The sequence below is a fragment of the Embiotoca jacksoni genome, unplaced genomic scaffold (assembly GCF_022577435.1).
Source record: "Embiotoca jacksoni isolate LCO1_2020_lvr unplaced genomic scaffold, fEmbJac1.0.p SCAF_11, whole genome shotgun sequence".
NCBI lineage: Eukaryota > Metazoa > Chordata > Actinopteri > Embiotocidae > Embiotoca > Embiotoca jacksoni.
Genome location: NW_027185241.1, coordinates 497608 through 519838, shown reverse-complemented (window position 1 = coordinate 519838; position 22231 = coordinate 497608). Strand labels below are relative to the sequence as shown.

At 40.0% G+C, this 22231-nt stretch overlaps 2 protein-coding genes across 3 annotated transcripts; one reads left to right on the top strand and one right to left on the bottom strand.

Moving 5' to 3' along the window:
* Positions 1–572: 572 nt before the first annotated feature.
* LOC138193056 (NLR family CARD domain-containing protein 3-like) lies at positions 573–16331 on the top strand. 2 transcript variants are annotated; one of them, XM_069140839.1, is made up of 14 exons: positions 574–959; positions 1928–2030; positions 2685–2792; positions 3102–3191; positions 3833–3940; positions 4246–4353; positions 4659–4766; positions 5269–5332; positions 6082–6304; positions 6901–8704; positions 8797–8970; positions 10478–10651; positions 10757–10803; positions 11835–16331. In XM_069140839.1, the coding sequence occupies exons 1-14, from the start codon at positions 848–850 to the stop codon at positions 12359–12361; spliced, it is 3750 nt and encodes a 1249-aa protein (XP_068996940.1). In that variant the 5' UTR covers positions 574–847; the 3' UTR covers positions 12362–16331. The 2 variants fall into 2 exon arrangements, with proteins under 2 accessions (XP_068996951.1, XP_068996940.1); XM_069140850.1 differs by lacking the exon at positions 10757–10803 and having other exon boundaries at positions 573–959; positions 11835–11917.
* On the bottom strand, positions 16314–22153 carry LOC138215967 (atrial natriuretic peptide-converting enzyme-like). Its single transcript, XM_069178503.1, has 11 exons — positions 21761–22153; positions 21053–21418; positions 19529–19894; positions 19056–19409; positions 18890–18907; positions 18619–18682; positions 18486–18529; positions 17641–17791; positions 17203–17316; positions 16715–16782; positions 16314–16435 (listed from the first exon to the last, which is right to left on the bottom strand). Exons 1-11 carry the CDS (start codon positions 22151–22153, stop codon positions 16412–16414), a joined length of 1962 nt encoding a protein of 653 aa, XP_069034604.1. The 3' UTR covers positions 16314–16411.
* Between the last annotated feature and the right edge of the window lie 78 nt (positions 22154–22231).

The following is a 22231-nucleotide window of genomic DNA, read 5'->3' as shown; positions in this document are numbered from 1 at the left end:
AATGAAGTTTTTGGAACTTGTATAGTCTAGAAAGACATGCTGTATTTAGTGTTTTTTTTTTTTTTTTTTTTTTTTTTTAATAATACTGTTCGGTAGTGTTTTAATAGTAATTTTAAATTGCAGTTTTTAATTGAGTGCCTGTGTTTTTATGGATGTAGCTCAAAATTTGACAAACTTTTACTATATCTTCCTTTTAGAGAACAGGCTCGGCGACGCCATACACTCAGCCATTTCCTGATCATAACAACAGCCACGTCGATTTATTTACCAAATAAGGCTTTACATCGCCCTGAAAAAAAAATAATCTCACCCGATACATCCACATGAATATGCGTCTCCACCTAATCAGGTCCTAGTTTCGAAATTTTTTCCCACAACACATTTTATGAATGTTTAAATAACATACAGCCCGGGTTTTCAAAGGCAGCCGCTCAGGACCCTTTTGTTTTTACATGCGCCATTTCCTCCTTTTTTACTTTCACTTTCATCGTTTGTCTCCCTCACGGCGCAAATTACGCCACGACATGAAAAAGGTAAAGTAACGAATACTTGACATTGTTGGATACGTTGTTGTTTCTGTCTTACCACATATTTAATGTCTGAGGTACCGCATGACTTCTGTTTTTTGAACATATGACGCGTCTTTCTCTCGATGAACGCGCAGCTGTTGTTTATGCTCCGTTCCACCGAACGAGGCCCAGACGGCCAAAGGCCTGTGCTCTTGTACGAATTAGATTTTAGATTTAATACACTTTATTAATCCCCGAGGGGAAATTTCTTCACTACTGCTGCAGCAGGCTGCCACTAGTGCGCGCCAGGTAACCTGACCTGAGGTGCATGTTTTTGGATGATGGGAGGAAGCCGGAGAACCCGGAGAGAACCCACGCAAGCACAGGGAGAACACGCAAACTCCGCACAGAAAGGCCCAGGACCGGATTCGAACCCGGAACCTTTTTGCTGTGAGGCGACAATGCTAACCACTGCACCACCCTTATTAGTTCTTATTAGTTCTTATTAGTTCTAAACGTTATACTAAGCTTTAATTTAGAAGTTTTATCAAGGTTAATCTTGGTTACATGGCGTACTCCACCTCAAGTTGGAAAATGTAGTTTGTACCGAATGTGGTTTCACCTTGGAGAGATTACATTTTTTTGACTTGGGCTAAATTACATTTCATTACATTACATTTAGCTGACGCTTTTATCCAAAGCAATTTACAATAAGTGCATTTCAACCATGAGGGTACAAAACCCAGAACAACAGGAATCAAGTAAATACAATTTCTTCAAGAAAGCCAAACTACAAAGTGCTATCAGTAAGTGTCATTTTAAGTGCAAAATAATTTAACTGTTTAATAAAGTAACTGCTCTCTTTTATAGTTATACAGTCAGCTAGTATACCTGTTTAATAGAATAACTGATCTAGTTAATAGTTATTTAATCCCCCCCCAAAAAAATCACCCAACATTTACTGTACAAAACTCTATACTGCCAGGTGTGACAGATGTGGATTGCAGCTACTCTAAAAATGACAGGATGACCACATGCATAGCTGGTCTGCTCTGTAGCTTCCGCTGCATCAGATGATCCGGAACTTCACTGTCAGGGTTGAAGACCAAAAAACTGATGTTCTGCTGTTTTTTAGGTGTGATAACAGATCAAATGACTCGCATGACTCAGGGAAAAACTAACTACATCTATCTGCCATTGTTTCCTCCTGTAGATGAAGGCAGAACGTCACAATCACTGGATGTTATTGTAACGCTTTCCTAAAGGCAGTATTCACATTGTTATACTCTCGGATACACCGTGTTTATAATCAGAATGACTGGCTGTGCAGTGCAGATGCAGAGTAACACAGAAGGATTTAACAGCCTTGTAATTACTTCTTCCAGCTAATACAGCATGTTGGGTCTGTTTTTCTTCAGGTATAAATTCTACCATGAGTCAGTCCGAGGAGAAAGACGAGGGAGTCCCGTCCTCGAATGACTGTCAGTCTGAGGAACATGACAGCCAAACCATACCTGCGAGGTAAGATGAGGATCTGTTACTATCCCTGTCAGAGCTCAGCTAGAAATGATCACTTGTTCTAAAAGTTAGGATTTGGAGAAAGTACTTCAGGTTTTATGAGAGTGTAGCGAAAGATATTTTCTTGGGATTTTACCTCAGCCTACATACATCTTCTACCTCACAGGTGGAGTTTGTTTGAGCTTTCCAGGCTGCATTCGTCCCACACTATTCAAACTTAGACTTAGACTTTAGACTTTATTGATCCCATAGTGGGGAAATTTAGTTGTCGCAACAGCATAGAAACACAGTTAGGGAAAAAAGGCGCACACAATAAGAAAAAATTACAAATAAGTATACAGTAAAGTAAGATAGATAAATATAATTTTTTAGAAAAATTAAGACCAATGAATAAATACACAGATACACACAAACTATATACACAATAAATAAATACGATTCAATACATGTTCCAAGTAAATTAACGCAACTTTTGTTTAGTGCACATTCTATTCACATAGATGGCACCTGTGAACGTTGCAATATCTGTAAATTGTCGACAGTCTGAGTAACCTTTTTCTAATCTGGTTTGCTAACTTGTAACGCACATCTTCCTCATCAAAGACTGAGCTCCACATACTTCCATCTGATTGTTGTCAATGGCTGTGTTTGTTTCAGGATTGAGCAGGAAAGAACAGATTCTCCTGGAGCAAGCTGTGTGTCCTTGAAGAGCAACAGATCCATGGATTACCCTGTTGCTTTTAAACAGCAAGATTCATTTTCAAAGTAAATCAACACAACGCTTTTTAAGCACAAATTCTATTTGAAAGGGAATACTCTGTTCTCTCTGTAAAGCTCTTAGCTTTTAGGGTGTTGCATGTCTAAATCACACCAAATTTGACAGTGCACATCTTCTGGTATCCAGCAATACACCCACCAAGTGTGATGCAGAAAGGATGAACGATTGTCCAGATATGCGAGGAACAAACAAACAAACAAACATACATACAGACAGAGGTTTCTTTCATGATAGTATAGATTCACTGAGCTCCACAAACATTCACCTGACTTTTGTTTACGCTCCTTTTCTTTCAGGACTGAGCAGGAAAGAACAGATTCTCCTGGAGCAAGCTGTGTGTCCTTGAAGAGCAACAGATCCATGGATTACCCTGTTGCTTTTAAACAGTAAGATTCATTTTCAAAGTAAATCAACACAACGCTTTTTAAGCACAAATTCTATTTGAAAGGGAATACTCTTGGCTCTCTGTAAAGCTCTTGTAATGGATGTTAAAAACATTACATTGGTTAGAATTAAAACTCAGGTCATCAGCATGTCAAGTTAATTTCACCTTTAGCCAACACTGGTATGCTGTTTAAACTTAGGAGTCTGAAAACCTCCTGAGATAACCCCTGTGAACGATACAATATCCATAAATTGTGGTCAGTCCGGGTAACTTTCTTCTAATTTGGTTTGTGTGGTAACTTGTAACGGACACATCTTTCTTGTCAAAAACTGACCTCAACATACTTCCGCCTGACTTTTGTCGATGTTGCCGTTGGCCCGTTTAGGGTTTGCTTTTTTATTCAAGTTTATTAATATTAAATGTGTTGCATGTCTAACTTACACCAAATTTGACAGTGCACATCCTCTGGTATCCAGCAATACACCCACCAAGTGTGATGCAGAAAGGATGAACGATTGTCCAGATATGCGAGGAACAAACAAACAAACATACATACAGACAGAGATTTCTTTCATGATAGTATAGATTCACTGAGCTCCACAAACATTCACCTGACTTTTGTTTACGCTCCTTTTCTTTCAGGATTGAGCAGGAAAGAACAGATTCTCCTGGAGCAAGCTGTGTGTCCTTGAAGAGCAACAGATCCATGGATTACCCTGTTGCTTTTAAACAGCAAGATTCATTTTCAAAGTAAATCAACACAACGCTTTTTAAGCACAAATTCTATTTGAAAGGGAACACTCTGTTCTCTCTGTAAAGCTCTTAGCTTTTAGGGTGTTGCATGTCTAAATCACACCAAATTTGACAGTGCACATCTTCTGGTATCCAGCAATACACCCACCAAGTGTGATGCAGAAAGGATGAACGATTGTCCAGATATGCGAGGAACAAACAAACAAACATACATACAGACAGAGATTTCTTTCATGATAGTATAGATTCACTGAGCTCCACAAACATTCACCTGACTTTTGTTTATGCTCCTTTTCTTTCAGGATTGAGCAGGAAAGAACAGATTCTCCTGGAGCAAGCTGTGTGTCCTTGAAGAGCAACAGATCCATGGATTACCCTGTTGCTTTTAAACAGCAAGATTCATTTTCAAAGTAAATCAACACAACACTTTTTAAGCACAAATTCTATTTGAAAGGGAACACTCTGTTCTCTCTGTAAAGCTCTTAGCTTTTAGGGTGTTGCATGTCTAAATCACACCAAATTTGACAGTGCACATCTTCTGGTATCCAGCAATACACCCACCAAGTGTGATGCAGAAAAGATGAACGATTGTCCAGATATGCGAGGAACAAACAAACAAACATACATACAGACAAAGATTTCTTTCATAATAGTATAGATTCACTGAGCTCCACAAACATTCACCTGACTTTTGTTTATGCTCCTTTTCTTTCAGGATTGAGCAGGAAAGAACAGACTCTCCTGTCCTGAGCTGTGAGTCCTTGAAGAGCGACAGATCCATGGATTACCCTGTTGCTTTTAAACAGCAAGATTCATTTTCAAAGTAAATCAAAACTTTTTTCTTACAAAATGAATCTGTCTGCATTCTATTTTTGTAATCACAAACCTGTTTCCAAATACTTTTTGTCTTCAGTGTAACTGTCACCCACCTGTAAATCTTTAAAACTTTGACCCAGAGATGTCGAAAGTAGAAACGTGGTCAAAAATGAAAAATCTTAAAACTAGATAATGCAACTGAACATAATCAGTTCCATCTGAAACTTCATTTTCATAGAAATCGGAACAACAAAATTATAACATTTCTTAGCATCTTCATAATAACAGAACCGTTTCTAGTCTATTGCGTTGTTTTCATAACTTCCCATTTCTTTTCAAACCTTTTGTTTTGTCAGACTTGCATGATAGCAGGATAGGACAGTTTCCTCTTAACAAGCTGTGCATCCCAAAAGAGTAACTTTTGTATAAATCAATTTTCATTGCTGTGTTAAATTATACAGTATAGCAGTCAGGTCATCCATCACTAATGAATCATGTTTTCTCCACAGATTTCACCAGAAAACGTCAGAGTTTTGCATTTCCAGTCCAACAGACCTGGACTCCATATTTCTGGTTAGTAACTGTATAAACATTCTTAAAACCTCAAAATACGACCGTCACAAATATAAGAAATACTTAAGATTTTTGGAAAATATTTATGTTGAGTTTTTTTAGGTAATCAATTTCTAATTGCTTTCTGTGTACAATACATGCACTGGTCCAAGACTGGCAAAAGCAGTGGGCTGTTAGTCTGTTTTTCTTTTTCAAAATTAACTTTCAACATAAAACAGGAAATTATAGTCTGCAGAGCACTTAGTTGGACAACTACACACAATGTTGCACACTTTTTCAACTTTGAACAAAACCAAGCTGATTCTTGTATTGTTAACACACGTACATATAATTGTCAATTTGATAAATATGATTGGCATTTGTCTCAAAGCACCCCTGAAATGAAGTGTAGCTCTGTCTTGTTTATGTACTAAGCTCAGCTGAAGCCTTTTTGACAGGATGGATACTAATGAAATTGATATTCTCTTTATAGATCTTAAAGTTATGCATAAAACCAATATTCCCTGAAGTAGCAAAAGGATTTACAATCCGTCAGTATGAACATTACATGCTGCGTATTTCACTTTGGATCACTGTAATAAAGTTTAAAAAAATTTCACAATATTTTGTTGTTTTAATTACGCTAATGATTATGATTCATTGTCCGGTGAAGAGGAGTGGTCATTGATATCAAAATATTAAATGTGTAGTCTTCGGCAGATGGAGATGAGTTTCCAAGACAAAATTTAAATTCATATTTTTTATTACAGGCTCTTGAGGAGAACATTTTTCTTCTTGTGAAGAACGAGCTGAAGACGTTCCGTAGAATTCTGAGTGCAGATTACTCACAAGGCTTCGAAAGCCAAGGTGAGGACGTGACTAATGGTGAAGAGGAAGATCAGAGGAGGAGAACCAGACAGTCTTTTCTGAATATCACACTGGAGGTCATGAGGAGTATGAAGCACGAGAAGCTGGCTGACTCTCTGCAGAACAGTAAGAGGCTTTTAATAAAGTAGATGCAGCAGAGAAAAACTGCAGAAGTTGTAAATTTGTATAACTCAAGTTATTTTATTCTTGGACCTCATAGGCGAATAAATTAACCTAATCAATCAAACCCTGCCCATCATATCAAACTGCACATCTCAATTTTCAGATAAAAAAATACAATTTAGGAGGAGTGAGGTGAGCTGGTCAGAGACAATTAAGAGCAATGCATTGTTACCCTCAAGTCCTGAATTCAGATTGTTAAAAATGCCAGTAAGGATGACTAATAGCGCAAGACATTTTTCATCTTTGCTGGCAATTTTTTTGTCGGCATTTTGGGATTTTGTGCCCCCAAAGATTTTACGTCAAAGTCCTTTGTGTCAAATAATTACAAAATCCAAATAATTGCTAATTCTGCTCTCTGCCGGATGTGTACATAGACAGTAGTTTTGATATGTTTGGGTTTGTATCTGTATCTATTTTTTATGATTTTCCTGTTCCCTAACAGTCAAAATGGACTATTGTTGTTTTAAAGTTGGGAAATTTTTATACCTGTAATAAAACAGGTTTAATCTCATACAATTTTGTAATTTTTCACTTCCTAGGAACTATTGGAGCCATGTGTCAACGTAAACTAAAATCTAGTCTCAAGAATAGGTTTCAGTGTATGTTTGAGGGAATCTCTAAAGCAGGACATCCAACCCTTCTGAATCAGATCTACACAGAGCTGTACATAACAGAAGGAGGGGATGCGGAGGTCAACAGTGAACATGAAATCAGACAGATTGAAAGAGCATTCAGGAAACCAGCCAGACCAGAAAGAACAGTAAGATGTGAAAACATCTTCAAACCTTCTCCTGGAAGAGATGAACCAATCAGATCGGTGATGACGAAGGGAGTGGCTGGCATCGGGAAAACAGTCTTAACACAGAAGTTTGTTCTGGACTGGGCTGAAGACAAAGCCAACCAGGACATTCAGTTCACATTTCCGTTTTCTTTTAGAGAGCTGAATGTGCTGAAAAAGAAAGAGTTCAGTTTGGTGAAACTTATTCATCACTTTTTTCCTGAAACCAAAGAAGCAGGAATGTACAGGTTTGAAGAGTTCCAGGTTTTGATCATCTTTGATGGTCTGGACGAGTGTCGACTTCCTCTGGATTTACACAGCAACAAGATACTAACTGATGTTACAGAGTCCACCTCACTGGATGTACTGCTGACAAACATCATCAAGGGAAATCTGCTTCCCTCCGCACGCCTCTGGATAACCACACGACCGGCAGCAGCCAATCAGATCCCTCCTGAGTGTGTTGACATGGTTACAGAAGTCAGAGGTTTCAATGACCCACAGAAGGAGGAGTACTTCAGGAAGAGATGTAAAGATGAAGGAATGGCCAGCACAATCATCTCTCACATCAAGACATTCCAAAGCCTCCACATCATGTGTCACATCCCAATCTTCTGCTGGATCACTGCTACAGTTCTGGAGGACATGTTGAAGAGCAAAGACGGAGGAGAGTCGCCCAAAACCATGACTGAGATGTACATCCTCTTCCTGGTGGTTCAGTCCAAAATGAAGACGATCAAGTATGATGGTGGAGCTGAGACAGATGCACCCTGGAGTTCAGAGACCAGGAAGATGATTGAGTCTCTGGGAAAACTCGCTTTTGAGCAGCTGCTGAAAGGCAACCTCTTCTTCTATGAATCCGACCTGACAGAGTGTGGCATCGATATCAGAGCAGCCTCAGTGTACTCAGGAGTGTTCACACAGATCTTTCAGGAGGAGAGCGGGCTGTACCAAAACAAGGTGTTCTGCTTTGTGCATCTCAGTGTTCAGGAGTTCCTGGCTGCTCTTCATGTCCATCTGAAGTTCATCAACTCTGGTATCAATCTGCTGTCAGAAGAACAACCACCTTCCTTGTGGTCCAATCTGTTCAGAGGCAGATCTGATCCAACATCGTTTTACCAAAGTGCCGTAGACAAGGCCTTAGAGAGTCCAAATGGACACCTGGACCTGTTCCTCCGCTTTCTCCTGGGTCTTTCACTGGAGACCAATCAGACCCTCCTAAAAGGCCTGATGATACAGAGAGGAAGCAGCTCGTTGACCAATGAGAAAACAGTGCAGCACATCAAGATGAAGATTAGTGACGATTCCTGTTCTGAGAAAAACATCAATCTGTTTCACTGTCTGATGGAGCTAAAGGACTATTCTTTGACCGAGAAGATCCAAGATTTCCTGAGATCCGGATTTGTTTGCCCACGTAAACTGTCTCCTGATCAGTGGTCAGCTCTGGTCTTCATCTTGCTGACTTCAGAAGAAAGGCTGGACATGTTTGACCTTAAGAAATACTGCGCTTCGGAGGAGGCTCTGCTGAAGCTGCTGCCAGTTGTCAAAGTCTCCACTAAAGCTGTGTAAGTTAAAGAAACGCTACATCCCTTAAATATATTAAAAAAAAAACCTTAACGCTCTATTTGTTGTTAATGTCTTGCTTCTGTGTCTTTAGGCTGAGTTGCTGTAACCTCTCAAAGAAAAGCTTAGAAGCTCTGGCCTCAGTTCTCACCTCCAAGTCCTCCACTCTGAAAGAGCTGGATCTGAGTAACAATGACCTGCAGGATTCAGGAGTGAAGCTGCTCTGTAAAGCACTGAAGAGTCCACAGTGCACACTGGAAACTCTCAGGTCAGGACCCTTCTGTTTGTTTTCTAGATGACCATTTTAATCTTAGCTTAGGTGAGGATCGTCATGGTAGAGAGGTTGTTTGCCTCCCGCCTGCAACAGGGAGCTTGTTCTGCAGGAGAAGAGCCTGATAGCTGAAGGCTCTGCCTCCCATTCTACTTTTTGAACAAAGGTAATACACGTTAGCCTGCACTCTGAGAGCAACGTGCTTAACTGGGATACTAGGCTTTTCAGAGTTAGTGGGACATCATGACAGAAAGGAATTACGATAGTTCAACCTAGATGTCACAAATGCATGGACGGGTTTTTCAGCATCACTCAGAGACAGGACGTTTATAATTTTGGTCCATGAGACTTGCTTTGTGCGTGACTTATAAGGATATATCCAGGTCAAAAACAACTGCGGGGTTCCTCACAGTTCTACTGGAAGCCAAGGCAATACAATCCAGAGTAGCTATATGGGTTATAGAGAGAGTTCCTCAAGTGCTTAGGACTAAAAACATAACTTCATCTTTGTCTGAACTTAGAAGTAGAAAAGTGCAGGTCATCCAAGCCTTTATGTCTTCAAGACAAACTTGAAGTTTCACTGACTGATTTGTTTTATTGAGAGATATACCTGGGTGTCATCGGCATAGCAATGAAAATGTATGCAGGGATTCTTAATAATATTGCACAAAGGAAGCATATACAATGTCAAAAGTATCATTATGTGTCATCACCAGAGGCTGGCACAGGGTGTTTTTGGAGGGAACCATGGGTCTTACAGAGAGAGCAGACGTGTGATGACCTGCCATTAAATAAAGCAGCCATTGTCATTTGCAAACCCCTTTTCTCTGTCAGGTTTTGCTAGGTATATATCCCAACAATCTTCTGTAATGCATGAAGTAAGTTGAAGAGGTGAAGCCGTCCGAGGTTTAGGTGGAAAAAAATCCACATGCAATACAGTGCACAATAACTACATGAGTGTAAAAGTAGTGCACAAGAGATAGCTGGAGTTGAATAGGGCTTGGCCCTTCAAATTGTGGTTTGGACTTAAAATAAGGGGGGTTTAGAGGGATCTACTGGCATAAATAGAATAGAATATTCATATTTATGTTTCCATTAGTGTATAAATCCTTGAAATGCAGAAAGAATAGTTGTGTTTTCAGTAGCTTCGAATGAACCCTTCCAATTTACATATGGACCGGGTTCCTTTCCACGGAGGCTGCCATGTTGCACTGCCATGTTTTTACAGTGGCCCGGAAGGGACAAACCAAACGATGCCTCTGGAGAGAACTTCTAACATTTTTTTGTGAGTTTTTACAGCCACTGTATATTTTTGTACAGTGGAAAAGGGTGTAAAGTTGGTTGCAATGTGCAACCTCACCACTAGAAGCTACTAAATCCCACACTGCTCCTTCAAGCCTTGCTTTTCACGAAACACTTGTTTACAAGTTTGTTCCCACAAAAAAGAAAAAACAAGTTGTTTGAAAACAAAGAAACTAAAATCTGCGTATTTTTATTTGTTTAGGCTGTCAGGCTGTCTTATCACAAGGAAAGGCTGTTTTTCCCTGGCCTCAGCTCTGAAATCCAACCACTCTCATCTAAAAGAGTTGGATCTGAGCTACAATAATCCAGGAGGGAATGAAGCAAACATGCTTTCTGATGGACTGAAGAATCCAGAGTGGAGATTGGACATGCTCAGGTATGATCAGACAACGGCATGCGTATAAAAGCGCTCACTATGTGATTTGTAGATTCTCTTGATGAACTAGGATTGCATGTTTACTTATCTTTATTCTTGTACCAGGGTGGACCATGGTGGATCACAGTTCATAAAACCTGGTCTAAAGAAGTGTAAGCATGTTCTTTTTTTTTGTTATATAACAATGATTGAGAAAATGTTTTGGCCAGGAGTGGTTAAGCATGCGGCTGGTGAGAGCCACCAATCTGAAATGTAGGATTTCAGCTGTTTACATCAGCAGGCGAAGAGCTCCTTACCTGTATGTATGTTGAGCTCATTTGACCCTTAATTGGTTTCTGCTCCAACAAACATCTGGATCTTATTCCTTTACAAAACTGCACAACAGGCAACCCCTCAGTTTCCCCACTGCATTTGTGTCAACAATTATTCGTTCAGTAAAATGCTGAAATACTCTTTCAGAACCTCCTTTAGTTCACAAGCTAATGATCTGTTTGAGAGCTATCTCCATTAATATATACTTTTTTTTTTTTTTTTTTTTTTCATTAAATTGGCTGCCTCCACCTCCCTCACCCGAGAAAAGTTCTACCAGTCTGTCTTTCTGGTTATTTTATTTCCTAAAAACATGGCCAGGAGCTTCCTTTGAAACTTTGAATCACAGTAATGCTCTCCGTGACAATGCTAACATGCTGATCTGTAGCAGATATAATGTATTCTAGTTTGACTGTTGGCAGCATGCAGTTGTTTACAAATTAGCACTTAACACAAAGTACAGTTAGGTGTGATGACAATGGTATTAATTTTTAGGCTATTCGATCATAAAAACAGCGGTATTAGACAAATGAAATCAGGACTAGATTAAAAAAAAAATCCAAACATCACCATGAAAGTTTGAAAAATATGTTCTTCGCATGTCTGTAAGTGAAAATGCATCTCAGGTGTTAACAGTCAGCTCACTGGTCCCATGCATGTAAGTGAAAAAAGGGGCTCTCAGTGCTAATCATTTTTGACACGTTTACTACACTTATTTATTTACTATCTATTTAGAATCTTTTGAAAATATTTTTGGACAAAAATCTAAACAATACCATAATCATGTTTAAAAGTAAGTGTTGTAAATCATTAACTATTAGAAGAACTGGTCAGATACAAAAAACTGATTGTGTCTTTTTGTCTCTCCCATCAGATTCGTGTGAACTCACACTGGACCCAAACACAGCACACAGAAACCTCATACTGTCTGACAGCAACAGAAAAGTGAGGATGGGGCGAGAGAAGCAGCCATATCCTGATCATTCAGAGAGGTTTGACTACTGGAAACAGCTGATGTGTGCAGATGGTCTGACTGGCCGCTGTTACTGGGAGGTGGAGTGGGAAGGACAGGTTTACATAGCAGTGACCTACAGAGGAATCAGAAGGAGAGGGGAAGGCCAGGACTCCTGTCTTGGAAGGACTGACCAGTCCTGGAGCATGCAGTGCTCCAGTGAGAGTTGGTCTGTGCTGCACAACGACCAAAAAGCATCCATCTGTGACCCCACCTCCAACAGAGTGGGAGTGTACCTGGACTATCTGGCTGGCACTCTGTCCTTCTTCAGTGTCTCGTCCGACAAACAAATCCACCTTCATACCTTCCGCACCTCATTCACTGAGCCAGTCTACCCTGCTTTCAGGATCAGGACTGATCCCTTTAACTCATCAGTGTCTTTGTGTTAGATACAGTAAAACTAATTATTAGGGCCCGAGCACCAATGGTGCAAAGCCCTATTGTTTTTCAAAGAATTGTTCTTCTCGTTCTTATTCTTACGAAAAGCAATTTGCCTTTTTGGAGGCTTTATCATATTCGAGTCGCGAGTGGGCGTGGCCAAATGGCTCGACGTGGTGAGACGATACATCTGATGTGTTTTGCGAGTGGGCGTGGCCAAACGGCTCGCTCGCCGTGACATAGGAAGTTGATGTTTAAGGTCAAAGGATGCTTGAAACCTCACGAAACGTGTCACATACATCCTGCGTGGTGAGACGATACATCTGAAATGTGTTTTGCGTGGGCAAACGGCTCGCCTGCGCCCCCTGCTGGAGACAGAAAACGAGCCAAAAATAGCAACTTTAAGCGGGGATATGCGGTCCCTCGCGCGGTGCACGTCGGGGAGACGGCTTTGGGGAGGTGGCGCACAGGAGTGCATTTCATTTTTTCCCATCAATCTACTCAATGACCTATAATGGCAAAGTGAAAATACATATTTAAAAATGTTTGTAAACTTGTAAAAATCTCAAACTGAAATCTCGTATTCACTAAATAATCCAGACCCTTTGCAGTGGCACTTCAAATTGTGTTCAGGTGCATCCTGTTTACTTAAATTTTCGTTGAGATGTGTCGAGAACTTGACTGATTTCCACCGGTTGGAAATTAAATTGATAGAACAGAGTTAAGAAAGGATTTTCAGCAGCACTGACAGAGAAAATGGTCTTAAATCTACAATACAAAGTGGAAAAAGTGAAGGGGGTCTGAATACCCTCTGAAGCATCTGTACAAAAGATTTATATTAGTATGAAATCATTTAGAAACTTGGTAGGATGTACCAGCTTATTCAGTTTCTGCTTCTTGTGATCATCTTATGTCACAACTCTTTCTTGTTATTTCACAAAATGTTTGGACATGTTATTTAATCAAAACTATTTTTTGTTGTTTCCTAATGTAACAAGGAAACAACACACCATGTTTTGTAGCAGTGGTTAGGGCGTAGAACGTATAGGCTCAATATAACAACAACACAAAGCCAGAATAATTATGGAGTCCTAATATAGTTTTATGTAGTATAGTTTATTACCATACACAAATATTCTTTATAAATATATATTTTATAAAATAGAAATATTGTAAGTTTGTGCTGTTTGTGACAGATCTTTATAGTTCAAACCCAAAATTTGGTTAGAAAGAAAACATAAACGTGTACATAATCTCACTAAATTATTTTAAATAGAATTTGGCAGGAGAGACAAGTGAGGAGTCAAAGAGAGGAACGGGCAGGAGGTACAGAGGAAGAGACAACTGAGAGTTGTCAGACTAAAAAAAAATGTACGGAAAGAATGCAATGTTGAAGACAGAGAGAGCAAGAAGAGATGAGAGAGAACGGGATGTGGAAAGCAGAAAGACGGAAAAGGAGGCTGAGAGAAAGAGAGCAGGAGACACAAAGAGAAAAAGATTGCGAGAGAAACACTGGAGGAGACCACGCAGGAAGAGAGCTGATGTCAGTCAAAAATACATGTTTTCATATGAATTTGTTCATTTGAATTGAATTGAATTTCCAGATTGTTTCATGCATCATTGATGCACTGAGTTATAACCAGGCAAACATTAACTAACACCCTAACACATTGATATTTTACCATATTCATATTAACATTGATATATCTTTAAAAAATATATAATTTCAATCCATTTTTAAAATGTGTCATCCAAATTACAGTTTCTCACTTTGATAATTTGTTTTTGATTGTCATATTTTGTGTTGGATTTGTATTTTACAGTAGAGTTTGTATTTTATTGTTTTATTGAGTTTTAATTCTTTATTATTACTTTATATATTAGCTTTTGAGCATTGTGCTGCAATTCGCAGCTGAAAGAAATCTCCCTCAAGAGTAGATAAAGTTATACAGCGCTAAAAGAGTGAGGACTGAACTTTATCAGGTGCCAACACCAGACCAAATGAAGGATAATGCTGCTCGTTATATGCAAGATAAAGGTTTCTGGCACAACTTCACCTACTGCTGACGTGAACGAGAGGGAAACAGAATCTTACAAGCGGTCGAAACTCCAGCAACACTTGCAGTATGTGGAACAACTTTAATATTTGACCAACGTCATTTTGGCTCTTGGCCTTCATCAGGGTCAACATGATGCTGGAGTTTTGACCGCTCTGTAAATGCTGGAAACGAAGAACTGTTGGCGAACAAGCTCATCATATCAACTTAATAGCTGACAATATCTCGACTCGTACTCCCGACTTGTTTCTCCTTCCCACAAGGGGACCAAACAAATCAGATATTACAGAATATAACCGCTGATTATAGGCACTTAAAAAAATACATTGAGTTGTTTTGCTCTTTTATATCTTGTGTGTGATAGCAGAGGATTCTACACTTTTTTCTGGTGAATCATGCATTGTTCTGAAAAGATCATTTTCCAGCAGTGGATAAGAGATTATGTAGGATACCAGAACTGTGACACCGACTAGTGATCTGATTGTTAACACCTGAGATCAGTATGTTGTTGCTTTACTCGACATTTACTGCATCCCAGTTCAGGTTTTTCAAAACTCAATACAGATTGTAAAAGGCTGAAAAGAAATCATCACAATCAGACCAAAAATGCAACATTTTCTGACTCAATTTAGAAGAAAAAAAACAAAACAGTTTCTCTTGTACAAGAAGGGTCAGCGAATATAATACAATTTTATTTTGTGAAATTGTTATGTATGAGGTAACAAGTATTTAATCTAAACTGATAATCCTTCCTGGTTGTCAGATTAATGATATCAATGAGATTTATTTTTCACTTACAGAAAAAACACTAATTTCTCGTGCAAAAACTTACACGTGATCACGTATGATCGTACACGTGAAGCATGTATTTTGCTCATGGGAGACATGTGGTTTTGGTACATTTCTATGGCGTTTTGTAAAACCCATGTAGATTCCCATGTAAACACTTTTTCACATAGCCTCCTCATGTCACTATGTACTGCAACATGTGGTAAACATGTGTCAGTACATGTGATCACATGTGTCCCATGGGAACACATGAGAAACTCATGTGTTTTTCTCTAAGGTAAATCTGTGTCACCTAATGATATAATATTGCCGGGCCTTAGATCCTGCTAGTCTGGGGTTTCCAGACTCAAATTCACTGTGTAGATATACGGGTCTGTATACACTCCAGAGAGAAGCATTTCCAGTAGTTGCATTTGAAACTAATGGAGCAGACTTTAACCGATTGGCACTGACCTCCATATGACTCAAAACTCTACCACTGCTGCAACTACATTAAAACAAATTTTACTGAGCCACCCTAACTGGTCGCTGATTGGTCCACCCTCCACAGGGGACCAATCAGCATTAATATGAAATGAGTTTCCAGCCTACAATCAAAGCGAGGGAAAAAAAAACTGATGATGAAAATGAGGCTGTGAGCAATAGTCTGACATCCTCCTTGATCCAGTGGGAACAAGTCGGTTGTTTAATACATGCAGGTGATATTCGTCACCTAAATGACCTAAAAGAAGTATTTCATTTGCACATTATTTCAGTTTTTTCGGGTTGTTAACATACACTGGTCAATGTATTAAATTAACTGAATCAATCCAAATTTTATTGCAAGATGTGATGTAGAATGTGAATAAAAAGAATCAACTGCTTATCGGTGTTTTTTATATGGACATGCTTCATACACATTTCACCAATTTTATTTTAAATGCCTCTCTGGTTTCTTTAATGCTTGTGATATATACACAATTATAGATGTGTGTTTTTGAAAAAATATTATTCCAACATAACATTATGTATATATTTTTTAAATCCACTGTTTGTGTAATTGATTATTTTCAGTGTTTAATGTCATTTTTAATGTTTCTGTACTTAATACAAAGAAGGCTTGTCAATAAAAATGATGAACGAATTCATAATCATATATGTGGTTTCTACAGTTATGTGCTACTAAACTGCTACGAAACTATTTCCTCTTCTGGTCCGTTCAGCTCTGCTTGATCCTCAGATTACGGCTGATTTCATGAACTGAAAAAAATATTTTGAGTATAAAAACACAATTAGATACAAATGTTCAGTTCTAGAAATAAATACACATCAAGACGAGTTCAAAAAGATGAGTTCATCTGCATAAATGCCACATGATGGTATAAATCAATCTTAATATCTATGGCGTACTTTACTACTTGTTAGTAGTTAAGTGATACTACTGTCTATTTGAAATTATTTCTTGTAGTTGTAGATAAATAAACAACATTTATACAGTGGCTACATTAAATACCATTCGATCAAAACATGCAAACTGACCTGCTTGAGCGAGAAGCTGGCGATTACGCAGTCACACGGCAAACTCAACAGATGGGCCTTGAAACGATCTGAGACAGGAAGCACAAATTTAAAACCTCAACTACCTGACTTTTACCTGAATTGTTCACAATTTTTTACACTTTGTATCGTAAAATGTATATTATTATAGATAATATTCCTATAATATAATTGATTCCTATAACAGTGCTCCAACTCTGCAATAACACAGTAGATAGTCAGATAGAGGTTTGCACTGAAGGTCTTTGGACAACGGCTCTGCGACAATGTAAATTTAAAGCAGCCTCCAAAACATATTAATATAATGTAATAGAAAAAAATATATATAGTGGACTTAGTCTGATTCCTGATATCTACTGCAAATACTTAATTCTGTCTCTTTTAAATGCACCATTCGCCCTGTTTCGTGTAGAAAACATTATGTAGTGTGTAGAATTGGTGCACAGCTAAAACCCAGTGTGATCCGTTACCTTTGAGGATCTGAAGTTTCGTCAGAACCGCCATATAATTGTCGTAGTCGATCCCAGCTTGGGAGCGATATTCCCTCCACAGAACTTCGAAGGTTTCGTCGTCTAAATTGTATTCTGCATCACAAAAGACAATAACGAATGAAGTTCAATTCACTTATTGAACTAGAACTTAGTCACTCACTGTCTTCTGGAAAATATTGAAAAGCTTCTGGATGATAGCTGCAAACTTGTTGCTTGTTTTGGTCAATTTTGTTGTATTGCATCAAAAAATGTGACGTGAGCAAAATAAATTTGAACTTTGGGTTCCTTGGCTGTTCATGCAGGACCACATTTGCTCTCCAGATTTGCACGTGTCACTGAATCCCAACTACTACTTCCGTCAGTATTGTGAGTCCTGACAATGTGTGTATTTTTACTGTACTATGACAGATGACATACCTCGGGCAGTCATAGCCCTTTTCATCTGGTTCTGAGTGACAGAGGGCGGACTGCTGCTCTCGTAACTCCCCACATACTCTCTCCTGATAACAGCCACATAGTGCTCCAGTTTGAAGAACTCCACCACATCCAAGTCTCCACTTTTGTCTGCCTGAAAGTTACGGTTAAAGAGCATAAAACATGCCGTGTACCAAAAGGATACTTGTTTCCAATTCACCAATCAGAGTTTAGAAGACAGGACTGAGAGTCGTGGAGTTCGATGAGCTGCTCGTTAAAAGCATTTTTCTTTGAATTCTCATCCAAGATTTTTGTTTGAATGACATCAGCACAAACACAGGACTCTAACACCACAGGAAATGTATGATATTTATGTTTCAGACAAATCACGTTTGATTAAAATTGGCCTCAAATACTACATTTTAAAATATCACTGATCCGTCAAAACAAACTCTAAATGCTTCATTGATGTATCGTTTAGGGGTATTTTTTTTTTTTTTCACAAATGAGCTAAATCAACATGAATATATCTCTTTAACATTTACAATCTGCACATTTTGTTTTTCTAGGGAATAAGTCATTGTCTACTGTGGTGTAAAAAAGGAATAGGTACAATGTGATCGGATGGGATGGATAATTAAAGGAGCTAAATGAGGTTTGACATTACTTTTATCTTATTAACACTATTTGGAAAAAGGAGATTTCTTCAATGTCAAGTTGCCAGATTGAATAATTGATCCCTGGATTAGTAGTACGATATCAGTCAATATGAGTCCTATATGGCTGTACTGAGCAGATCAACTGGAATTACTGGCACAACATCCAGCTGTGTAAGTAGCAAAGGATACATCCATGAAAGTCAACAGCAGGTGGGCAGTCCTGAGAGTCAGGGCTAAATATTGAACAAACACAAACATCATTGAAAAATGTTCTTATTGAGATGATGGGATGGTTGTCAAAATGAGTTAAAAATATACTGACATTTGCCACGAACAGAATAGCCTCCAGCATTCAGTTTAACAAGAACATCTTCTGCATCCAGCATCTGGAATCAAGGATGAATATCGTTAGATAAGTGAGGATCATGTAAGTTACTGTTTTATACAACATATAATAACTTAATAATGAGGGGGAATTACAGTACGTATTATATATACGGTATTATTACACAAATAACATACTAAAACCATTGTATTTTTTTTTTGGTGAAAAACCTTGATAAATAACAGAAGTTGTTGAGAAAAGAGTTCACCTCAGGCCGGTGGTCTTCCTGTTGAAAAAGAAAGGAAGATATGATGTAAAAATCACAGAAACAAAATCTGAAGATGTAACATAAAGAAAATATTCTGATTCACTCTCATTATTAAACTGAACTTTTCTTTTTCCTTTGTCATCAAAAAAAAGTCTTAATCACTTACTGATACACACATTTCTTCTGGGAACGAGTTACACCGCAGCTCATCTGGCCAGGAAACGCCAAAGTTGGCCATCAGTCCCTCGCAGCCCCGTTTGGCTTTCTCACAGAACGACCTGCAGGGCTGCTGCACCTGCCCCGCCACACACTGCGGGATGTACACCCGGCACAGGAAGAGGCGTATGTCCACCGAGCACACAGCCGTCACCATGGAGTTGAAAAAGGACATCTTCATGAACGCATCTCTTTGGCTCGTGTGGCCCAGGAGATTGGGAACGATGGTCTGGTTGTAGGACAGGCCCTGGCACATCGGGATGGTGATCGGCTCGCAGAGGCCCCCACTGCTGCTCACGCCATACTGGAGAAAACAAGTGCACACGATCACACATTGTGTTTTTCATCAGCGTATAATCACCAGAAACTAAGAATCGTTGTTAAAAAAATGAGGCTTTCATGACGCAGACGGGGCAGACTTACGTGTTCGCAGGACTCGGTGGTGAATGCGTCACACTTGAGGGGCGCAGGCCACGGAAAGCCAAACTGGATCATCAGCGGCTCGCAGCCGGACCGCGCCTGCTCACAGAGCGTCCTGCAGGGAGACCGAGGTTTCCCCGACACACACTCGGGAAAGTAGACGGAGCACAGGAACTGCTTCAAATGAGGGGAGCATCCCACTTTTATGAGTGGAAAAAATTGGTGTAGTTCCAAGCTTGCATCGTCCTGGGTTCTGTGGCCGAGGACGCCGGGCAGCGCGGTTTGAGTGTAAGGCAGCTCTTTGCAAATAGAATTAGTGATTTCCTGACACGTTGCAGAAGATGTTTGAATGTCACTGAAGATTGGAACCTGGATGAACAGAAATGTAAATCAGGTAAGTGTGAACAATGTTTTTTCTCACGTAGTTTTCATTATCTAAAGACTTTTATTCTTACAGCCAAAGTGCTTTAAAAAAAAAAAAAAGAAAAAAAAAGTGACAATTTAATAATTGTCTGACCAGGGTCTGCTTTTGTAACAAATATTTGTCGAGGGTAATTTATGAACTATTTAACCGTCATTGACCACCATATAATGTATGTTGTGCACCAAAACTCTACCACAGCCACTATTGTTGGTTCGATGGTATATAATATAAAAGTGGACGTAGGGTCTGATAAATGAAGCTGATGCGGAAGTGCCTTAAACTGCAATACCACAGAGTGCCACTAGAGGTTGGCTCCAAAGCAGCTCCGGCTCCATAGACTGCCATTCAACTTGTCTCATCAAATTCTAAGTCAACAAAATTTCTCCACGAGTTATTTCAGTTTTGGTAGCTAAAGTCGCTGCTTCTTATTAGTTTTCCAGCGGTCCATCTGAAAATAATCCCGTCATTAATCAGAAAATTAGATTTAAAAAGCCGTGTTTTTGAGCCTGTTTGATTGACAGGCCAGTGGTGCAGACAGGTTACGGCTATCGGTGGGCGGGACGTAGTATCGCCGGGTTTCCAATCAGATCGAGTCAGATCCACCGCTCGCTCCACCCCTCCCCCCCCAAGCTCATCCAAATATGGTCGCTACCGGTTCCAAGCCGCTCCGAACTAGCAAGATGGCGAAAAATCAGAACCCGAGCCTTCATAACGGCCGTTTTAAAAACTAATAGGTGACGTCACAGTTGGTTGCCACTTGGTTTTACTTCAACGTCATCACACTTAGCCACCCCCACTCGTCACTGATCGGTCCACCCCTCAGAGTGGCCGGGCAAACCATCATACGAACTGGGTTTCCTGACTATAAATCACAGTAAGGACTGAAGCTTTATTTATTTTTATTTTTTTTTTTACTTCAGGGCCCAGTGACATCACTGTCGGGTGCAGTTACAGGCACAAAAAAAAAAAAAAAAAAAAAAAAAAAAGCAAACATCTGTACACACCAAGAGGTGCAGGCTTAAAACATTCAACCGGAGATGACTGGCAGGTTATTCAGCCTGACGTTCAGTTACTGATGTTAGAGTCAAAGAGGGCCGACTTACATCTTCACAGGACTCGGTGGTAAATGCGTCACACCTGAGGGCTTCGGGCCACCGGAAGCCCAAACTGCTCATCACCGTCTGACAGTCGGATCGCGCCCGCTCGCAGAGGGTTCTGCAGGGAGGCTGAGCTCTTCCCGACACACACTTCGGAGTGTGGACGGAGCACAAGAACGGCTTCAGGTGAGAGGAGCACTCCATCGTCATAAGTGTGGAAAACGGTTGGATGTTCTGGCTCGCCTCCTCCTGGGTTTTGTGGCCGAGAACATTGGGCAAGAGGGTTTCTGTGTAGGGCAGGCCTTTGCAGAGAGGGACCGTGATGGTCTGGCATGTTGTTTGGGTGGGTGGAGTAACAGGGTTCTCTTGGCCCTGGAGGAGCAGAAAAAATAAATCAGCGATGTCTGCAATTTTCATCAATGACAAATGTGCCTGCCCTTTTTTCCTTGCAGCAACTGTGCCAAATAAACCGAAACCAGGATTTTGTCAGCATCTTATTGGGACATTAACACCTAAAGTTTTGCCAGAGTGGTCATGTGTTTAATCTATACAAAAATGTAAGGATCTGCAAACCATCTAATTGTTGCAGCCTCATAAATAGCACGCATCTAAATCTTAGCAAACTATTTAAAAAGCACATCTTCCAAATTTGTTCACAAATTCTTAAAAGAGTCTAAAGAGGTCACTGACTTGACATGATGATTTCATACTAACCTCTACACAGTTGGACCCCGGTAAATCATGACAGCGCAGCCTCATCGGCCAGAACAAACTCTTCGCTCTGAGCGCAGGCTCGCAGTCGGTCTTGACCTTCTCACAGAGAGCTCGGCAAGGTTTCACCCGGCTGTTGTCCTCCGAGCTGCATTCGGGCACGACAACGCGACACATGAGTTTGGCGACGTGGGGCGAGCAGGCCGTCTCCACGATCTGACCGATTTGCTGCAGGTTGTAGCCCGAGACTCCGCTCGGATGGAGGGTGGTGGTGTATCCCACACCTTGACAGAAGCGTTCTGTTACCGGCTTGCAGTTTGCCGTGTCATCTGTTCTGCCATGTGCCCGCTGAGGAGACAGCAGCAAACCCCAAACCACCAAGAACAAATGCTTCATGGCTCCGAATAGTCTCAAAAACCGTCCTGGGCTGTTTTAACAAAGCTTTGAGGGGTTTGGGACCAGTGAGTCTGCTGC